This window comes from Cucurbita moschata, unplaced genomic scaffold (genome assembly GCF_002738365.1).
Source record: "Cucurbita moschata cultivar Rifu unplaced genomic scaffold, Cmos_1.0 Cmo_Scf00022, whole genome shotgun sequence".
Lineage (NCBI taxonomy): Eukaryota > Viridiplantae > Streptophyta > Magnoliopsida > Cucurbitales > Cucurbitaceae > Cucurbita > Cucurbita moschata.
Window position 1 is genome coordinate 3,758,144 of NW_019268538.1, and position 21,052 is coordinate 3,779,195.

General features: G+C 35.1%; 5 protein-coding genes across 8 annotated transcripts; 3 read left to right on the plus strand and 2 right to left on the minus strand.

Annotated features, from left to right (window-relative positions):
- Positions 1-183: 183 nt before the first annotated feature.
- LOC111459101 lies at positions 184-5,786 on the minus strand. 2 transcript variants are annotated; one of them, XM_023101855.1, is made up of 15 exons: positions 5,615-5,786; positions 5,191-5,368; positions 5,011-5,062; positions 4,894-4,933; positions 4,105-4,158; positions 3,772-3,884; positions 3,622-3,687; positions 3,396-3,538; positions 3,082-3,142; positions 2,903-2,961; positions 2,252-2,356; positions 1,618-1,693; positions 1,117-1,229; positions 845-904; positions 184-600 (listed from the first exon to the last, which is right to left on the minus strand). In XM_023101855.1, the coding sequence occupies exons 1-15, from the start codon at positions 5,700-5,702 to the stop codon at positions 495-497; spliced, it is 1,314 nt and encodes a 437-aa protein (XP_022957623.1). In that variant the 5' UTR covers positions 5,703-5,786; the 3' UTR covers positions 184-494. The 2 variants fall into 2 exon arrangements, with proteins under 2 accessions (XP_022957623.1, XP_022957624.1); XM_023101856.1 differs by having other exon boundaries at positions 5,191-5,396; positions 5,615-5,701.
- Positions 5,787-6,611: 825 nt separating this feature from the next.
- On the plus strand, positions 6,612-9,191 carry LOC111459630 (autophagy-related protein 8f-like). Of its 3 annotated transcripts, none has more exons than XM_023102629.1 (6): positions 6,612-6,799; positions 7,244-7,285; positions 7,384-7,439; positions 7,869-7,921; positions 8,579-8,697; positions 8,858-8,881. In XM_023102629.1, the coding sequence occupies exons 2-6, from the start codon at positions 7,249-7,251 to the stop codon at positions 8,860-8,862; spliced, it is 270 nt and encodes an 89-aa protein (XP_022958397.1). In that variant the 5' UTR covers positions 6,612-6,799; positions 7,244-7,248; the 3' UTR covers positions 8,863-8,881. The 3 variants fall into 3 exon arrangements, with proteins under 3 accessions (XP_022958397.1, XP_022958394.1, XP_022958396.1); XM_023102626.1 differs by lacking the exon at positions 8,858-8,881 and adding an exon at positions 8,953-9,191 and having other exon boundaries at positions 6,613-6,799; XM_023102628.1 differs by lacking the exons at positions 6,612-6,799; positions 7,244-7,285; positions 7,384-7,439; positions 8,858-8,881 and adding exons at positions 7,519-7,684; positions 8,953-9,191.
- Positions 9,192-9,376: 185 nt separating this feature from the next.
- On the plus strand, positions 9,377-11,220 carry LOC111459629 (L-lactate dehydrogenase A-like). Its single transcript, XM_023102625.1, has 3 exons — positions 9,377-10,216; positions 10,614-11,096; positions 11,141-11,220. The coding sequence occupies exons 1-2, from the start codon at positions 9,608-9,610 to the stop codon at positions 11,055-11,057; spliced, it is 1,053 nt and encodes a 350-aa protein (XP_022958393.1). The 5' UTR covers positions 9,377-9,607; the 3' UTR covers positions 11,058-11,096; positions 11,141-11,220.
- Positions 11,221-13,087: 1,867 nt separating this feature from the next.
- Positions 13,088-13,687, minus strand: LOC111459184 (14 kDa proline-rich protein DC2.15-like). Its single transcript, XM_023101958.1, has one exon. The coding sequence runs from the start codon at positions 13,616-13,618 to the stop codon at positions 13,199-13,201; it is 420 nt and encodes a 139-aa protein (XP_022957726.1). The 5' UTR covers positions 13,619-13,687; the 3' UTR covers positions 13,088-13,198.
- A 4,510-nt stretch (positions 13,688-18,197) lies between these two features.
- On the plus strand, positions 18,198-21,019 carry LOC111459205 (protein NRT1/ PTR FAMILY 6.3-like). The gene is made up of 5 exons (XM_023101987.1): positions 18,198-18,536; positions 18,678-18,717; positions 18,810-19,381; positions 19,860-20,380; positions 20,467-21,019. Exons 1-5 carry the CDS (start codon positions 18,241-18,243, stop codon positions 20,811-20,813), a joined length of 1,776 nt encoding a protein of 591 aa, XP_022957755.1. The 5' UTR covers positions 18,198-18,240; the 3' UTR covers positions 20,814-21,019.
- The last annotated feature ends 33 nt before the right edge of the window (positions 21,020-21,052 follow it).

Below are 21,052 nucleotides of genomic sequence, written 5' to 3' on the forward strand. Positions count from 1 at the left end.
ATTTTCGACAAACTTGAATCCAATTCCACTTAGATGCAAACCCCTGTGCACGAATATGTAAAATCTTCAAGAACCCATTAATAGTCCGTATGGTGTTCATGGTTTACGAATTATTGAAGACACAAAATAATTACTTGAACAAAAAATTATAACGAAGATTACAACATTTGTCAAAGTTTAAGGTGCAAAATCGATACACCTTACCAAGTTCAAGGATAAAAATTGTTCCTTTTCCCCCTAATTTACATCATTCTAGGTAATAATTACTAATATAATTGTTGTACTTCAAATTTAAAAAGACAATCAAATAAATCAGCTTAAAATTGAAGTACATGTTTCTTTCCAGACTATTCACATGAAAGATGGGGCTTGAAGGTAGATCTTTTAGCTTAAGTACAAAATTGGGATTTTCTTGCACTGAAACTAAGGGATATGAATATCTACGAGGAAAGGTAAAAAAAGGTACACGTACAGTTGCTTGAACTCTTGATGTCTCAAAAAATAAAGTCGCTAACGGAAGCAGACTTTTCACTTTTAGTGTTTCTATTGACGATATAGGCAGCGTCCTCTACATCTGCGTTGAAACAGTTCATGCGATGCCTAGCATTTCAGCAATACAATACAGAAGCCAAATTAGTAATGCTATATCCAGACGGATTTAATCCTATAAATTCAGAAACTTTTGGCTTTTGTTTTAATTATGAAAACAAGGGACAAGCATCTCGAGGCGGTTTGTAGAAAGTGATTGATTTGGACGAGACTAAGTAGGGAAGTGGAGAGGGCATGAAAAAAAAATGCCAAAAAAAATGATGAGGAAAAAGAAGGGAAATATTGGGATATTTACCACGCAAAGTGATCTTCGCAGCAAATGGAACCGGATATGATTGAAAGTCCAGCTCCGTTCCTGCATTTAGCAAATAAAAGTTCAAATACAATCAACAAGAAAAATGAAACAAAAACAATACGATATAGTTCTCATAGTAGGTTAAGAGTCATTTTCACGTGAGTTTCACAGCTTTCAATTTCAGAATAAAAAACTTGTGACAAAGTACATCTTTCAAAGTGATCTCAACTTAAACTTGAGACATCTTAATTTATAATAAAATGCGTACTTACCAAGATGCAGTATACATATCATAGAACTTGTCAAAAGCTTTATCAAAACAGTAATGGCACACCAGAAGATCCTTGATGTTGGTCACCCTGCATGTTGATTTGCAGCATTTTACCTATGACGAAAATGATTTAGCATCACTTAAAGTTGTCAATAAAATATCAGCTATGATGATATTTGGTGCATACACAATTGTAGCACACAGGTGTATCTACGTTTAAACTAAAATAAATTAACAGTCACCCAAAGCATGAGAAAGAAACAATTCCCTTCATAACATGAGGAAAGTAGACAAGGTGAACTTCATTAAAGGACAAGGTGAACTTTCATTAAAGGACAAGGAGAACTTATGCAGAAAAAATTTCTTCTAAAATGTACAGCTTAAGTATTACCATTGGTTAATGATTTAACCTCATTGAAGGACAAGGTGAACTTATCAACAGAAAACTCTTACAACATTATACACAGAAAACACGGTAGATACTGTCGCCTTATACACTTACAAGACGTTTGAGTTTATGCGAGTAATATAGTCCATGAGTTGGGTGTCTGCGGATATGCTCGTTTAAATGACCTGCACTGTAAACATAGAAGCTTCCAAATCACGTTCTGAGCGAAACACATAATTGACACTAGTAAGAGACACCAGAACAAAAAAGTTGACCAGTCACTAAGACAAAATTATTCATCAATAACATACATTCCACAATAAAATGATTCGTTATTGAGAAGAATTTCACTCTAACTATTAGGGCACTTTCTTTCTGAAAATTAGAAAGAAGAAAAAAATCAATATTATAGAAATTATTTTTTTTAATATCATGATCATCCAATCCAACTTACATACAAAACATCGGTGATCAAAACCGTGAATAGATGACCAGAAATACCTTGCAATTATATGCACATGCAAATGGACCCACCCTGATTTAAAACTTAGATTTTTAATACATCCGATTCCCACTGACTTACTTTATGATATTCATTATTTATTTGATATATTAGAATTCTTTCTCCAAATTTAAGTTCAGAACGTCAGTGGAGAAGAAAATAGCTAGACATAAGACTGAAAATTATCTATCTAAATATCCATCCTAAACATACAAACACAGTAAATAAATGCATGAAAGTGCTTACTTGTCACAGTAAACAGTACTACAATCAAGGCATGTCGCCAAACTAAACGAACAGCTGCATTCGTTGCACAGTGTATTCAACAAATTCTTTCCTATCTGGTAACATCTGCAGACACAAAGCATTCCAATCACACCAATTTCACATTAATACAACCTTTTCTTCTATATTATATGCAAAGTGAATGAGATTTCACATATACTTTACTAAACAATCCACACACACAATGTAAATCCATCCAATATTTCTATTAATCCATTGAAACGAAATTCTGCTTACAACTATATCTTACACTACATTTTAAACCTTGACTCTTTCCTACCTAACCCCTTTTCTTTTGACTGCAAGAATATAACTATCAAAAGTTAAGAAAGTGAAAGTGATATTTATAATATAAATTCTGACTCAGTGGAAAAAATAGAACACATTTATTATTTCCTCTTTTAGTATAAAGAATTTTTATTCTAGTTATAAAATAAACTTTAAAAAAATGTAAAGATTTATAATCCCAGACAAATAAAGATGTAACATTTCAACATATAAAAAATGCAATTACATCAAATTATAGACATTTTCTAGCAGACGACAACTAGGGACTAGTCCCAATGATAACTAGTAGAAACAGAAAACAAGGACAGTTAGCATCTTCCTGACCTCTTATATAGTCCAATGAGATCGCTAGGTACAGGATTGAAAGACTTTTGTTGCATTACCTAGATAAGCAAACAAGGATAAGTCACTGGCCAAACATTACTAACCACCCAAGAAATTTAGGCCCCAAAAAGACTTGGAAACTCAATTATTCTTAGATGAGTTACAATATGATAACAAACCTGGTTACTGGATCTCACCAAACAATCTTCAGCAAGGTGCCCCGGCTTTTGACATTTCCAGCTGTTTGGAAGTACAAGAAGTTAAGAGTGGCCATCCAAAAGAGCTAGAAAACTTTATCATGACTCCCCAAATTATATACCTTTAGTTCTGTACTTACATTTATTAGAAATAAAGCTCTGAACTATATGCAAAAAATAAGTGAAAATTATACCAAATATCAGAAACATTCGTGTCAATTTCCTCTGACAATAATATTGATAGTGCAAGTGCTAAATGATGATCATACTTATCAAAGCTATGGCAGAGAATTTACCATTCATAAGTACAAAGATTGGATTTTGTTTTGGACCAGCGATGGTTCTTATAATCCCAGGTGTCCTCCCCAAACTCTGGGGAGGGAAGGATATACTTGGTTTCTGGTAATGCAACATCTTTCACTTCACAATTTGAGGATTCCTGTAAAAAAAGAAAAAAAAGTGTCAGAATCATTAGGCATAGCACTATCGTTTAGCATCACAAATAAAGGTGGGAAAAAATACCTCACTCCTTTTAAGAATTTCCAAAAGCTTAAATTTGCACTCCATGCTGCAGATGTCATCATTGGTCTATCAAAATGATCGTGCATAATGGCTTAGGATGGGTCAAATCAATAGTGAGTGAAAACATTGAATCAATTGTTCACATCTTACTTCATTGCATATGTATTCTCCATATCTACCACATACTACACAAACAGGTTCTCCCGCAGTGGCAAAACGTTGCTCAGTTTTTCCCTCAACTTCCTCGAACTCATTCAAGAGACCTAAGAATGACTGGATTAGATTCCAAATGCAATGACTTACTAGTTCTGATGTCATGCAAATTTAGGTGTATTAAAGATGAACTTTGGGAAATTAAATGAATTAAAAATTAAGACTGGAAATGTATTGATGTTAAGCCACTGAGCTAGTCACCGAGACAATAATAACCTATACAACCCCAGATCAATTACTTAAAAGGGATAGTTGAGTCCAAGAACAAACTGGAATTTTGATGATCTGGCTTTACTGTACTTTCCGAAGACGTGCTCTCACCACCTAATGAACATGTAAAATGAGATAAGAATAAGTGGGCAATAAATCAACATAAATGTCAGTTTCACATAAAGTTGGTAACGAAAATTTTCCTTCCAAAAAGGTTAGAAAGTAGACCACATTGAGATTTGAAAACAAAATTTACTCCCATAAAACCTATTACATGAAGCACAAAGAGAAAATTGGAAAGCGATATTTGAAAGCGGTACCAGCTCTACATCTTTCTTTGAAATAATAGAGATTAATAGTCCAGCATATCAGAAAATAATGAGTTTAATAGTTCAAACAAGAAACATTATCGAACAAACATTACCGTGTGGCTATAATAATAAAAGAAAGAAATATGAGTATTCAAATTTAGGATTCACATAACGTCAATCCTTTGATGAATTTGATCTATCAGAATGAGAAGTACAATCTTTCATGAGAAAGTATATCCATGGGTAAGAAATTTTTTGAAACGTCAAACAGATCTGGTGACAATGATAGATGTTACTTTTGATGTAAGATGGACGCATGGCCATTTGAAAATCATCAATAACAGGAAAGAATTAAATGTTATGTGGTTCCATTAATGCTACAACTTTCTCGAAAAATACGTAGACAACATCAAATAGTTGAAGCTTGATGGCCCGAGTAACAAACCCCAGTAATCTTATACAACCTATGATCGAGTAAAGAACTAGCAATATAATGCAAAAGAAGCAGAACTAACACCATAATGCCAAAGAAGCTTACTTTCATATCCTACCAAGTTCAAGCCGAAGCTGGAAGTTCCCTGCCACAGAAACAAAAATTTCAAGCGACATTCAAAGGTAAATTCTCAATGAACTAAAACCCAAAACACTCAATTACCAAAACATCTTCCGTAAGCTTCTCATAAGGTTGAGGTCTATTAGCTTCTTTCCTATCATCATTTGAAAAAAATCAAAATTACGTTTCAATAGCATGACTACACGCACCAATAAATTATCTGCAAGAAAAACTCTCGTGCCTTGAAAAAATAGAAATCACTGATTAAACATTTGAGGTTACCTTCTCTTTTCAATATAATCTTGATGAGACATAGGCCCGTCACTGCTTCCAACATCATATTTCGGATTACCTGATAATTCTGGCTCCCGGCGGAGGCGTTTCCGGTTCTCATTCTTCTTCGCGACAGGAGGTGGTTCATCATCAGTCGGAGGAGCATTGCCGATAGCAATATTATAGGCTAAAGAAAAATTGAAAAACAAAACAACCTAAGCAATCATGACAATCAAAGAAGAAACCAACAGATTAAGCTGTTCCAAATTCTCTAATCTAATTGCTTTAAGACTAGAGCTGGAGAAACAGAACTCCCAATCGAATGAGAGAAGTAGCTTCAGGAGCCAAATTACTGAATGTGATACTTCTTTCTGCTTTCGTCGACAATCAAACAAGAGTCGGAGGAGAAAACGAGATGAATTAGAATAGTTACCTCTTAGGTTTTGGAGAGCGGAGGAGAGATTCAAGTCCTTCTTGTAGGAGATGGAAGGATTCTTGTAGAAATTTGTTCTACTGCCCATTATTTTCCCTCGTTTTCGCGGTGCTCCGATTTCAGCCCTTCCAGAACAAACTCCCGTCTCCCGTAAACCGTAAATCTTATGACGATGGAGGGAGAATTCGCACGTGACAAGCATTTGATTTAATCACAAAAATAATTAAATCTTTAGCTAAATTTTATAGATAAAAACAAAATTTTAAATTTTAAAACTTAAGTAAAAAATAAATAACACGATCGGCTTTTATTACATTATTTAGAAAATAGAAAAATAGTTTATTTATTATCTTTTACAAAATTTATTGAATTAGTTTGAAATCATTAATTTTTTAAAAATATGTCACTTTTTGCTAAAATTCTTTTAGATAGTCAACGAGATTTTATCAAATTCTAACTTTAAAAAATTATATAATATTCCCCAATTTAACCTTATTTTCTCAATTAACTAATATTTATTATTATTATTATTATTATTATTATTATTTTGTGCTATGCATATATAATGATGCACATACACACGAAATTTGGAAGAATAAAATAAAAAAAGTCTTCTCCTTTAACTATTTTATTAATGTTGACTTCATTACATTTTAAATTTTAAAATTCCAAATATGTGACAATTAGTAAAAAAAAAAAAACATTAAAAAGTATTTTTATTTATTGTTACTAAAGGATAGAACAAACTTTAATTTTCATACCAATATTTATTCGCATAATTATAAATATTGTGCAATATTTATTTTTCACCATTTATTGAGTATGAATGATCAAATCACAATTAATTTGCATTTATATTCGACAGAGAGCGTGTGAGCGACTGCCCTGAAAATTTGCTAAATAATATCTGTATTTAATTGTTTTAATTTGATCATTAATATATTAAATTATGATTAATAGTTGAATATCACAATCGGATGAAGGCTTTTAAAAATATGAAACATTTATTGAACACCGAAGCAACGCCACCGTGAAGGCTTCTCTCTCCCTCTCTTTTTATCTGTTATTCGCTCCAATCTCCATTCCCAAAATTCTCGCCCAGAAACCATTTCCGAGATATTCGGCTCCGTTTCTAACTCTCACCTGGCTTTGCCCATCGATTAATTTTGCTCAACTCCCTCCTAGGTTTGTTCTTTTCCCCTTGATGATCGTTGGTTATGTTCGTTAGTTCTTCTCTTAATTCCATGGTTACTTAACAATCTGCCGAGTTTCTATTTCGTTATTCGTTGATTGAATGTTTGAATTCGACTCCTTGAGTTTAATTTCGTGTTATTGGTTTATTTTCTTGTTGTTTGTTGATCGGGAGAGTTGTAAAAGTTTGTTGGGGTGTCGAATTTAGCGGAGTAGTGAAATTCTTGGTGGTTTTAACTTAAATTGTTGAGGCTATTTTGTCTGTCACGATTATGTTTATCGCATTAACAGTGCGAGTTTTTAGCTTGTTATTGTTGGGGATTGTTTGTAATGTTCATATTTTTTGCCTTGCTTGCTGCTTTTCCAAGATTTTCATAAATTCTGTGGTTGCTTCTTGTAAAATTAAACGAGTCTGACTTTCGTGGATTGTAATTTCAGGACTGATGGCTAAGAGCTACTTCAAGCAAGAGAATGATCTTGGTAGTCTTCAATAATATGCTTTTCTTTTTCCCTAGAGATTTAATCAAATCCATTTTGTAAGACAAGAACTTATTCCATTTCCTTGTTTGTTTTACCAGAAAAAAGAAAAGCTGAGGCTGCAAGGATTAGGGAGAAATACACCGATAGAATTCCAGTAAGAAATGATTTTATTTTAGAACCTTCATTTGATTGGCTATTGGCTATCACCGTCAACTGGATGTTCAGATATTGTTTTGTCAAAGCTTTGATGTTCCTTATTAAACTTCTCATTCTCAAGTACTCAAATTTGTTCTGATTCTTTAACTATCATCTGGTGTCCGCATCCTTTTTCTGTCTGTCATTTGGCAAGGAAACAATCAGTTATTGATAATGTTCTTTGATTTCTTCCCCAAAACCTGGGTACTGGACGCATTCAATTGTAATGTTACCGGTTTGGCAATGGGTTGTTTATAGTGTTAATAAGCAGAGGGAAGTGTGTTTTAAGAATGAAATGTTTCAAAATAAAGGAAGTTCATCTGTTATATTTTGTTTGAACATTCTATCGGTTACTGCTTGTTTATAATTTTTGTTTTATGGGTTCAAGGTTATTGTGGAGAAGGCAGAGAATAGTGACATCCCCAGCATTGATAAGAAGAAGTAAGAATCACCAACAATATTATACATTTGTTACATTTCTTTATCTTGGTCATCTGCTTTATTTATCTTTCTTTTATATTATATCAAAGGCGAAGTTAATTTTGAAATGATACCTTCTGGTACAGTATTCTGTGTCTATTTCTCTTCATCAAAGAAAGTGTTATGTAGCTATTGTTAGCTGATGAACTTGAACTTTCTTGCTTCTGTTTTGGAATTTTTGTTCAATGACTGCATTTTAAGTTCATTTTCTCTTTTTGATTTGATGGTTGATGAGCTGAATGTACACACATATACATGTTAGGAATCACGAACCTCCATAATGGTATGATATTGTCCACTTTGAGCTAAGCTCTCATCACTTTGCTTTTAGATTCTCCTAAAGGTTTCATACCAATGGAAATGTATTTCTTACTTATAAACTCGTGATAAACCCCTTAATTAGCCGATGTAGGACTACTCTTCCAACAATCCTCAACAATGCATAGGGGCTTTATTTACTTTTTAAAATTATGTGTTCGTTTTTTCTCATAGCTTGGTTTGTTGTCAATTCCTTTATGCATGTGAATCATCAAGGAGAGAGTGGAAAATTGGCAGTTCACAATGCCTTCTACTTCTCTCTCTTTCTGGGGCTAAGATTTTGACCCCCAATGACTGCAGGTACCTAGTTCCAGCGGACCTTACCGTGGGACAGTTTGTTTATGTCATCCGTAAAAGAATCCAATTGAGCCCAGAGAAAGCAATATTTATATTTGTGGACAACGTCCTCCCTCCTACAGGTACACCCTTTTTGTCTATAATGTATGTAGGACATGTTTAGGACCAGTTTTGAAAATGAAAGTCCATCTCATATACAAGTTCGTTTTAAGAGATTTCGAAAATTATTAGTAAAGTTCTGTGGACAACGTCTTATGATTATATCGGTTTTTGCAACCAAAGCTTAAAACACGAGTATGAAACGCAAGAATCAAGATCTTTAGAACTTGTTATTATCCAAGTTTGCCAAGCAAATCATTTCTTTTTTCCATCTTAAGGAGCAATCATGTCTGCAATATATGAAGAGAAGAAGGACGAAGATGGATTTCTGTATGTAAGTTACAGTGGAGAAAACACATTTGGGTGGTAGAGACCTGATTGCTCTCATTCTTCTTCTGTTCTCTCTGCCTCTTCCATTTCCTGCTTGTTCTTCCAGTTCAAGGATTCTGGCAAGTGATATCATGTACAGGCTCGACATAATGAATAAAAATTTCTGCTTCAAATATTGGCTTTGTAACTCCTTTCCCCTTCTTTTTTTATGTGGGGTTGTTTCTTCCTTTAAAATTAATAAATATAATAAAATGGTTGAAAATATTTTATCTGTACGTAATTGTGATAAGATTTATGGTCACCGCCATTGGTATGTTTAAATTATTGAATCCAAGAAAAGGTGAATGGAAAATTTACTAAAAATAATAGGTGCGACCCACACCAGGAGCCAATCTAATGAATCAAAAGTGAACCCACCAACTCCAAAAGAATATTTTGATAGAGCGTTGAAAAATCTGGGAGAGACTGTTCTTTAACTTTCCCAAACGTTGATTCTTCTTCTTCTTCTTCTTCTTCATCCCCTCTACGCAATCGCCCACTTCAGATTCGCCAACTTCTCTGCAACAGTAGCACCGCCAATCACAGTCCCCATACCTTTTCATAATGCAGAAGAGTCCGTCAGCATCCGCCTTAGGTCCCGGCGGCCTCGACCTTTCACAGGCCTTCTTCAAGCCCATCCCTGACGCCTCTCCTCCCTCGACCTCCAAGGGCAACACTAAAATCTCTGTTATTGGCGCTGGTAACGTCGGCATGGCCATCGCTCAGACCATCCTCACTCAAGATTTGGCCGATGAACTCGTCCTCGTCGACGCCAAGCCTGACAAGCTCCGCGGCGAAATGCTCGACCTCCAACACGCCGCCGCCTTCCTCCCCCGCACCAAAATCAGCGCCTCCACCGACTACTCTATCACCGCTGGATCCGATCTCTGCATTGTCACAGTCGGCGCTCGTCAGATCGCCGGCGAATCTAGGTTGAATCTCCTGCAGAGGAACGTTGCTCTATTCCAGAAGATAGTTCCGCCGCTTGTTCAGTACTCTCCCGATACGATATTGTTAATCGTTTCGAATCCGGTGGATGTTTTGACCTATGTTGCTTGGAAGCTCTCTGGTTTTCCCTCGAATCGAGTTATTGGATCAGGAACAAATCTGGACTCGTCTAGGTTTAGGTTTCTCATTGCCGATCATCTCGACGTCAACGCTCAGGACGTTCAGGTCAGTTTTCCGATCAACATTTCTTCAACCTTTTTGAATCGATTAGTGCCTTATTGTTGGTTTGCTGTTGTCGAAGTAGTTTTGATTTTATCGTTTTTGGTCGATTGATGTAAAACATGGCTGGTAGTAAGATTGACATTGAAGAAATCCGTGGGAGAAGTTGAGGAAATTGAATTCGATGTTTCTAAAAACTTCCATGAAATTTGGAAAGTGAAATTCCTAATTTCTGGCAAGTCACACTCAATAATTGACAAACCTTTAATTGAAACACTAGATGAATTTCTACAAACTAGCATTGATATTTAGATCATGAAGGGAACACTAGATGAGTTTCTACAAACTAGCATTGATATTTAGATCATGAAGCTAAAAAAAGGGATCTCATATATGTTTGAAGGCATACATAGTGGGGGAGCACGGCGACAGCTCAGTGGCGCTCTGGTCAAGCATAAGCGTGGGCGGGGTGCCAATACTAAGCTTTCTAAAGAGCCAACAAATTGCGTACGAGAAGGAAACATTAGAGAACATTCACAAGGAGGTGATAGGGGGGGCGTATGAAGTAATACGCCTAAAGGGCTACACGTCATGGGCGATCGGGTACTCGGTGGCTAGCCTTGCCCGATCACTCCTTCGTGACCAGCAGAGGATCCACCCTGTATCCGTCCTCGCAAAAGGGTTCTACGGCATTGATGGGGGCGACCTGTTCCTCAGCCTGCCCGCACGGCTAGGGCGAGGCGGAGTATTGGGGATTACCAATGTGCATCTAACCACGGAGGAGATGCGGCGGCTGCAGGACTCGGCCAACACCATCTTGCAGGTGCAATCGGAGTTGGGGATTTGAAAACTTCAGCACTTGCTAACCATGGATGATGATATGAATGTTTTTTGTGATATATTTTGATGGGTTGTTGTGATGATCTGAATGTTTTTGATGATATATTTTGATGGGTTGCTGTGCTAACCATGGATTATGAACGTGTAGGTCATTATATAGATTTTAATTATTATTATTTTTTACTTTAATAAAACTTCAAAAATAAAATAAATAAATAAAACCCTACTTCATATATTAGTATGTTATATTCTCACATGACATGGTGTCAGATTTCTCAGCTTATACCCATTCAAACATTCATTTTCAAATCTAGGGTTCAAATTAATTAGGACAACTAAGTTATTAGTTAAAGTTACAAAAATATCATATTAATACTTTTATTTTGGGATTCCAAGAAAATTGAAAAAAAAAATTTTAAATATTGGAAACAAACTGTGTAGTCACATGCAATAAGCTAGTGGGATATAAAATTGTCTTTTTCGCTTCTATTCATCTAAGTATTAGTTGTAAGTATTGGTTCTACCTATATTGAATTTTTTAGGCATGCATTATTATTATTATTATTATACATATGTATCGACGTCATAAATACTCAAACTTGCAAATCTAATGTCGAAAATGGAGTGGGCATTTTGATTCAAGGTTGAACGGGCTACGGGTCACAATCCAAATGTTGAACTCACTTGTTGTGGGCTATGATGACTAGCGTGAAGTGGGTTGTGCTACCGTGCTTGTAAAGACTAAATTCTAACTTTTTGAGACGATGACATTTAAATTTTAATTCTTTTTAATCTCACTTGGACTAAATTTACCGTCTAACTTTTTTTTTTACAACCTCGATTATTGTGTATGTTTACATCAACGAATTTATGAGATTATCAAAGCAGCATTCGTTTTTGTGCTTATTCAATACCTTGACCTAACTTCTTAAATATGTATCAAGTTCCCAAAAAAAAGTCGGTGGGATTTTTAATTAAAGTTTTTATTTTTTGCTTAAATTTATTAGTAGGTTTCTTATATCCTCAAATTTCCCCTTTTCATATAAAAATAATTTTAAAATCAATTGAAAATAAACAAATTAAAATTTATCATTTAAAAGAAATAATTATAAATGTGAAATGCAAATGAATGAAGTCAAATATGAACAAACAGATTGGTGAGTGCGATCCACACAGATCAAATGGAAAAAATAAAATAATAATAAAAAGCCAAAACAAGTTCACGGGTAATCCTGATTTGATACATTTAATATATGTGGCCATATGATTGATTACCTATTAAATTAAACCTTCCAATTCATCCCACCTATACCCTATTTAATATCGAACAAATCATCGTTAGTAAATATTGTCTATTTTGACTCGTTAAATACAGTAAATTGTAAGATCACACATCAGCTAGATAAGAGAACGAAACATTTCTTGAAATTGTGAGATTAGTGTGCTAGCAGAACGTTGGGCCCAAAGAGGATGAATTGCTAGCGGTGTTACGTGTCACCGTCCTCCTCAAAATTTTAAAATCTCATTTTTAATAAATCTTAAAATTGCTCTATAAATTTAGTCCCAACAATTTTTTAAAAGTATCCATAAAAAAAAAATTGAATGTCTGACAAAATTATGATCCTGGATGTCTGTGTACATCACACACCTGCATGCATGCAGACCAAGGCATCGCCCATGCCCTCCATCACAAAACTACACGTCGGTCTGTCAATTGTCGACATGTCAGAAACCCGCTTATTTATTTTACACATTATTATTATTATTATTTGAACTATTCACCTGCACTTCCTTTCACTCTGGTAAGGAAGTAAAAGACAAAGTTCACAGTAATTAATGAATGGATTCGTTTTTCATCCTCTTTTTTCAAATGGGTTCTAAATGCTTACTATAATTAATCTTAGCTTAACACAAATCAATGCCTTAATTAACAATATTAGTGATTCAGAAACCCTAATCTCAAGAAAAAGAAAATGAGATAGATCGTTTAATTTCAAATATTGAAAATTACAACCACCAATAACCAAAATAACCAAATTAAACAACCAATAATAATTTGTAATAAATTTTAAAACATGCAACGAAGCTTCAAAAGACACACACACTGATAGATAATTCCACGAAGAACACTAATGGCAGTGATCAAAATCAGCACTGGAATCCCTTGGGGACGTTCTTGCTGCACACGTTAAGGAGCAGGCTGAGGGAGACAGGGATGTTAAGGTTGATACCCAAAACGCTAGCCTTAATAGCAGTGCAAAGGCAGACAGCAGCTTCGAGATCAGCAAGGCCTTCGATGAGGGTGCAGCATGGGGTCACAGGGGGCTTGCCAAGGTTAACGTCGACGAGGCCACCCAGCAACTTGGCGCATACGCCGAGTTTGAGGGTGTCCCTTGGGCACTTTCCATAGCTGGAGGAAGGGCTGGGCTTTGTGGTGGGAGGGCATGGCTTGGGCTTGGGAGGGACAGGGGCTGGGACATAGCAGTTGTTGCAGGCTGAGACAAGGGAGAAGAAGAGGAGGTTGAGGGAGAGGAGGAAGGCAAGGGAGGCTGTAGCTTTGGAAGCCATTTGGGTGTTTATTTGTGTGTGTTGAAGGGGTTTGGTGGTGGTGGGAGAAAGGGAAGGGGTTGGGTGGGGGTTTTATAGGGTTGAGAGAAGGAATAATATGAATCAATAACCCATGTGTAGCCTCTTGGGATTTTAGCTGGCAGCTTTGAAAGATGCTTGGAAGTTTTAGGCAATGTTTTTGGAGCTTTTTCAATAACATGGGAATGCAAAAAACCCTTACCAATTTTTATTGAGTTTTTTTTTATTGACATAGTAACGAAACATTTTTTAAAAATGTACTTACAAATTGTATAAGAGCCTGACACCGTGCAGTGTGCTAGTAAAGATGATAGACTTCTCCCCGTGACGAGCCAAAATGGATAATATTTGCTAGCGGTGGGCTTGAAAGGTTACAAATGGTATCAATGCTAGATTCGGAGTGATGTACCAACAAAAACGTTGGGTCTCAAAGAGAGTGAATTATGAGCTTCCACAATAAATATATAGTTTCAATAATTTTATATTACAAGTTTGAGTCACATAAATTTTTAATCGGAAGGGAAGCCCTTCCCGTGAACCAATGAATAATTATGTTGGAGAAACATATACATCATAATTTGCCAGGTAGATATGGGAAGAATTAACGTAAGATTCCAAATTAGACATTATATTAATTAAATTACAAGAAGTAAATATAATATGTTTTTCATAATTATTACTATATTTGAAAGTAATTATGAAAAACGAATACATGACTCATAGTATTTTTCTTAATTAAAAGACAAAAGACCATAGTTGTTATGAAGTTAAGATCGGTAATTAGGTAGTTATTATTAATATTAATAAATCATTAACAGTATAGCATGTGACATGTGAGAAGAAATTATGAGGTAGAACAATAATTAACAATGCACGTGGCGGTATTAGACAAGTCATGTAGCATCCAAAGATTCCCAAAAATTAACATTTTATCATTTCTATTTAATTTCTCACCGACCAAAACCACGTCGTTTTAATCAAATTTGTCGAGGACCCGCCAGTTGTTTTTGTCAATGGCGGCTTAAGATTATTATTATTATTATTTTCTAATTATCTAAATAACTTTGTTATTATTTATTTTACAACATTTATATTAATTTCCAAAATTAGTGTTGATTTGAATATTATTATTTTGGCTAAATCTTTTGTATTGTGAATATTACATTCATTTAATTATTTATGTAAAAATGATTTTAGCTATTTCAAATGAAATAAATAAATAAAAATTATGACGTCACGACCCGTACGAAGATTGTCGGGCCGAAGAAGAGGGATGACTCAAATGTGTAGGGCCGATGAAACTGAAACTGTTGGGCCGAACTTAGTCCACCTTGTTATAGTTTCGGCCCAATTGTAAACCCAGTTGAATTCTCATAATCTTTTACATAAATTTTAAAAATTATAAATACGTTAGAAATCTATTAAATACAAAATACAAAATTTATAAATTAAATAGGCACACATTTAAATTTTTTAAAAATATTTTTCCTTCTGTAACACCCGAGTAAATAAGGGTATACGAATGAATTGAGATCATATGGAGATGATCTCATATAACCCTAAACCTAAATCTCGAGGCTATAAAAAAGAATAAAATAATAATAATAAAGAACTCGGGTGACCCTAAACCGTAGGGCTTATCCAACTCCTTAATTGACTTGCCCGTTTCCAGCACATCTTGAAATCGTGTATAGGCATTACTCCTTATCCCTCCTCCAAACTCTTATTAGGAACTCAATTATTAATTAATCATATTAATGCACTAATTAATCTTCAATCATTGCAAATTTTTTATTTACAAATCCTCTTTTTTTCCATTTGAATTGAATACATTACCTTATAACCATCTTTAATAACATCATTTTTCTAATTAAGTTTCTTCTTCTACATAGTTTTATTAATTTAGTGTTACTTTGACTTCCCATCACAATTTTTAATCATTATTTATAATCTATATAGTAGTAACAATCTTATATTAATCAATAACGTCATCATCATCATGTTAATAGCAATTAAAAGGAATGATATTGAAATTAGATGAATAGAATATCAAGAGCCAAATCCAACTTATTATCATTGGCCTTTCAAATAGGTTTGATTTATACGTACGTTGTAAAGAAAGTGTGAGATTCCACATCGGTTGGAGAGGGAAACGAAACATTCTTTATAAGGGTGTGAAAATCTCTTTCTAATATAAACGTTTTAAAATCGTGAGGCTGACAACGATACAGGACGGGCTAAAGCGGACAATATCTGTTAGGAGGGGGCTTGAGCTCTTATAGATTTGATTTGTGGTTCATAATTTAGAGTAACCGTCTCTTTCATCGCTATAACTTATCATTGCCTCTCCCTTTGACAAAGAACTTGCCAACCATATCATATGTGCATGCTATGAACAAATTTTGATATTTTTTATGTGTGTGGCTAACATAATTTCAAAATGTTGATATACCCATAAATTATAATTATAAAAATTAAAGAGCCCAACCAATAGGCAACTAACATAAGCACAAGTGGCAATGTCGTCTCCATCGGCTGCCTTAGTTAGTTCTTAATTTATTATCTCTTCTATTATGAAAAAAGGGTCTCTTAGGGGCCAAATCAATGGAGCCCATTGGCTTGCAGTGGTCAACCTTTGACTTTGTTTCTGGTTCAGGGAGATGGCTCTTGGAGCACATGAAAGATTACCAAGAAATTCTCTTCTTCATATGGACCCATTTTTCTCTGTTTCATGCTTAGTTTAATGATATATGTTGTTGTTTCTTTCTGGGTTGTTTTCTTTTTCTTTAATGAATCGAACAGATTAAAAGAGTTAGATGTGTTGTTTTCAACAATGATGTCAATGTTTTTACAAATTAAATGCGTGTGGAAATACGATGATGTCAATGTTTTAGATAATAGAATATGCTCCAGACTTTCATTTATTTATTTATGGTAGTTTATTGGCATGCTTATTATATAGTAATAATGAGACTTAAAAATTGGACCTTATATAATAAATAAATAAATAAATTATTTTTTAGTCAACTAAGTAAACACAAATGGAGAGCACAAAAAGAGGCAAAACAAAAAAAGGCCAAATAAAGCTCCTAATGTGAGTCCATATCAACCCCTCCCCTTAATACACATCCTATGTTATGTTATTATATAATTCTCTCTTTTATTACAAATTAATCCAAATCACTAATAATTACGAATTATTAAATATTCAATAATTTTCTATACCAAATATGTATTTTTCTAACTTTTTTACTTTTGTTTAAAAAATATTTGTATAAAACCACTCCTTATACGATAAATTCAATTATTTTAATCATTAGAGATATGGTTAAATATACGAGAGCATAGTATGAAAATTTTGATATTGACATTTTAAATTATATCATACCCAATTGCCAGTTAAAATTTAATATATATAAAAAAAGAAATAAAATCCAACTGATAATGAAAAAACGCAAGTGATTATATATATAATTTTTTTTTTATCATTGTAATAAATGATATAAAAAAAAAGTATTGCAATGGCGGATATGTGCATAATCCAGAAAGTCAACTTATTTTTCAAATATTGACAATCTCTTAATTGTTGTTTTTCGTTTTTATATCCTTTAAATTAATAATGTGGTATTATTATTATTCATATATATTTTCAGCCGACCTAACTCACTGAGTCCAAATACGTGTCGTTCACTTTGGATATGAGAGAGAGAGTTGGGCAGCTTGGTCGATGTGTCGTCTTGGTTTTTCAGTTTTCTATTCATTGAACCGAACCAACATCCAACAAAAACCAATTTATTAAAGAAAAAAAAACCAAGTTATAATTAAGAATATTAGTCTTAATTAGTCTAATTGGAAATTAAATGTCACCTTGAAAATAGCAATATTTGTTATTATTGACCTTATTTTAACATTTTTTAAAAATATGGAAAATATTTTAAAAACTTTTTTAAAATGGGATGGTTTAATTTGTAAAGGTCAACGTTGTATCCCATCCCATGTAGTAATGTCTTGTAACTCAAGAGAGGGATGTCGTTGCATCCCATGTGGTTGGGTTTACTTGTCAATGACGTATTGTTATGAGAGCTCTACGCTGTCGGTCTCACGATTTTAAAACATTATCTATTAAGGAGAGATTTTCATACTCTTATTGAAAAAAAAATGTTTTGTTCTTCTCTCCGATCTACCCAAATTTATACAAAACTTTGATATAAAATAGAGCTGAAACCCATATAAAGTAATGGGTTTGTTTTAATTAATGAAACGACATTGTTATCCAAAATCCATGTCACAAAGTTGTCCTACATATTTATGTGATTTCATATTTGGGTTCATTGGAATAAACAACCCATTTAAAGTATAATCCCCACACAAAGCCCTCAAAATTATCATTAAACATAAAAATCAACAAAAATAGAAAACTTGAAAAATTCAAATACAATAGAATACAATTGAATATGATTGAATATAATTGAATATTTGGGTATTGAATGCGAAGGCATATGAAGTTGGGACTATAAAAACCGAGCAGGGCCCTTGCAGAATCTTCATCCACTGCGCCACATACCATTCCCATACTTTTATTTCTTCACCTCAAAGCCCTCACCATGAGCGTCCTCCCCCAAATGGATCAAGATAAAACTGTCCCAGATGCATGGGACTACACCGGCAAGCCCGCCATCAAAGCCAAAACCGGTGGCTGGGTCGCCGCTGCCATGATTCTAGGCCCGGAGGCAGTGGAGAGGATGACGACGCTGGGGATCGCAGTGAACTTGGTCACATATATGACCGACACAATGCATCTGGGCAATGCTGCCGCCGCCAACGATGTCACCAACTTCCTCGGAACCTCCTTCATGCTCTGTCTCTTCGGTGGCTTTGTCGCCGACACTTTCCTCGGCCGGTAATGGATGTTTCTCAAAAAAATTTAATTTTTTCTACCATATTTTTGTGCTTATTCATTCAACATTTATAAAATTTTAATAAATTTTATTTTATTTTGTTTATTTAATTCTAATGGGTTTGGTCTATTTTTTTCTTAAAGGTATCTGACGATTTCAATTTTCGCAACGGTTCAAGCAATGGTAAGATTATATCGATCACTAATTACTTCGATAATTATTTAATTAATTAGTGGTAAATTAAATAAGCTTAAATCAAAATTTTATTGCATTAGGGTGTAACTCTCTTGACAATTTCCACCATAATTCCAAGTCTCCGACCACCAAAATGTTCGCCGGCGTTATCAACCACCCCATGCATTCCAGCTGACAGCAAGCAGCTAGCAATTCTCCACACAGCATTATACTTAACGGCGCTCGGCACCGGCGGCCTAAAATCGAGCGTATCGGGGTTCGGTTCCGATCAATTTATCGAAACAGACAAGGAGGAGAGAATAAAAATGTCCAACTTCTTCAACTGGTTCTTCTTCTTGATAAGCCTTGGGTCACTTGCAGCTGTGACAGTCCTTGTTTACATTCAAGACAACTGGGGCAGGCAATGGGGATATGGGATATGTGCTTGTGCCATTGTGTTAGGCTTGGCTATCTTCCTGATGGGGACTCGACGCTACCGGTTCAAGAAATTGGTCGGTAGCCCGTTGACACAGATCGCCGCCGTGTTCGTCGCCGCATGGAAGAAGAGGAAGCTGGATTTGCCATCGGATTCGTCGTTGTTGTTCCAAATCGAAGACGCTGTAGATGGATCTGGGAAGAAGAAGCAGAAGCTTCCCCGCTCCAAGCAATTCAGGTTGGTTTTTCTACGTATTTTAACCATTGAATAAAGTTTAATGCTACAATCAATATTAGTAATATAGTCAATATAGTTGGTATAATATGATAAAAATATTCAAATCATATGGAAGTGACAATTATTACATAGTTTAGTCCATTTCCAATACATTTTCCAACCATATATTACCCAAAATAATTCAAGCAGACAAGCTTATGACAAAAAAATATTTTCTATAATAATATTTATTATTATATTATTAAATTGATTGAGTCTGCAAGTTGTGAAAAAGAATCAAAATTAAGAAATGAAATGGAATTGGGCGTCTCACACGCTGCTTGTCTCTTTTCCAAGAACAAACACAAATTTCTGCTTTGAATTTCCCATTTTTATTTTTGTCTCATGGGTTTGAAAAAAGTTTCAAACTTTGATCCAACCCAAGTTCCAATTTGAGCTAAATTTCCAAGATTATCGGATGTTTTGTTTGTTGGGGCAGGTTTTTGGATAAGGCGGCGATCAAGGACGAAGAAATTGTTGGCAATGTAGTAAACAAGTGGACGTTATCAACCCTAACTGACATTGAGGAAGTTAAATTAGTTCTTCGAATGTTACCGATCTGGGCAACCACCATTATTTTCTGGACAGTCTATGCCCAAATGACCACGTTTTCAGTGTCACAAGCCACCACCATGAACCGACACGTCGGAAAATCCTTCGAAATTCCAGCAGCCTCCCTCACTGCCTTCTTCGTCGCCAGCATCCTCTTAACGGTCCCGATCTACGACCGATTCATCGTCCCAGTAGCATCGAGGGTTTTGAAGAACCCACAAGGTCTCTCTCCGCTGCAGCGTGTCGGGGTCGGCTTGGTTCTATCCATAATTGCCATGATCGCCGCCGCGCTGACGGAGATAAAGCGACTGAGGGTGGTGGAGGCACATGGATTGGTGGACAAGCCGCTGGCGGAGGTGCCATTGAGTGTGTTTTGGTTGTCGCCGCAATTTTTAATAGTGGGATCAGGTGAGTGAAGAAGGGAGCAATTGGCAGCCCTTGCTTAAAGTTTTTAGCTTTGATGTTAAAAGGTTGAATTTTGTTGATGTTTGTAGGTGAGGCATTCACGTACATGGGGCAATTGGATTTCTTCCTAAGGGAATGTCCTAAAGGGATGAAGACAATGAGCACAGGGCTGTTCTTGAGCACACTTTCTTTAGGGTTTTTCTTCAGCTCATTGCTGGTTACAATTGTGGGAAAAGTGACAGAAAATGGGAAGCCATGGATTCCAGACAACCTGAATGCAGGGAAGCTCTATGATTTCTATTGGCTATTGGCAATTTTGAGTGTGTTGAATTTGGTGGTGTTTTTGTTTTGTGCAAAGTGGTATGTGTACAAGGACAAGAGGTTGGCTGAGCAGGGGGTTGAATTGGAGGACTATGGGCCATCTTCCCATGCATAGCCATGCATGTATATAGTATCACTTTCTGTTTGTTTATGTGTGGGCTTTTGTTAAGGACAAAAGCTACGAAGGCCTTTGTTTATGGGGTACCCTTTGCTTTCTAATAATGTAAAGTTTGTAAGGTTTTTGATGTACCAAAAGGCCAAGGAAAAGTGAGAATCCGTTTTGAAGTTCTCTAATATAATATCAACAGTTTGGGTGTTTCATTTTTTTTGTTTTTTCTCTCAATCTCTCTAATA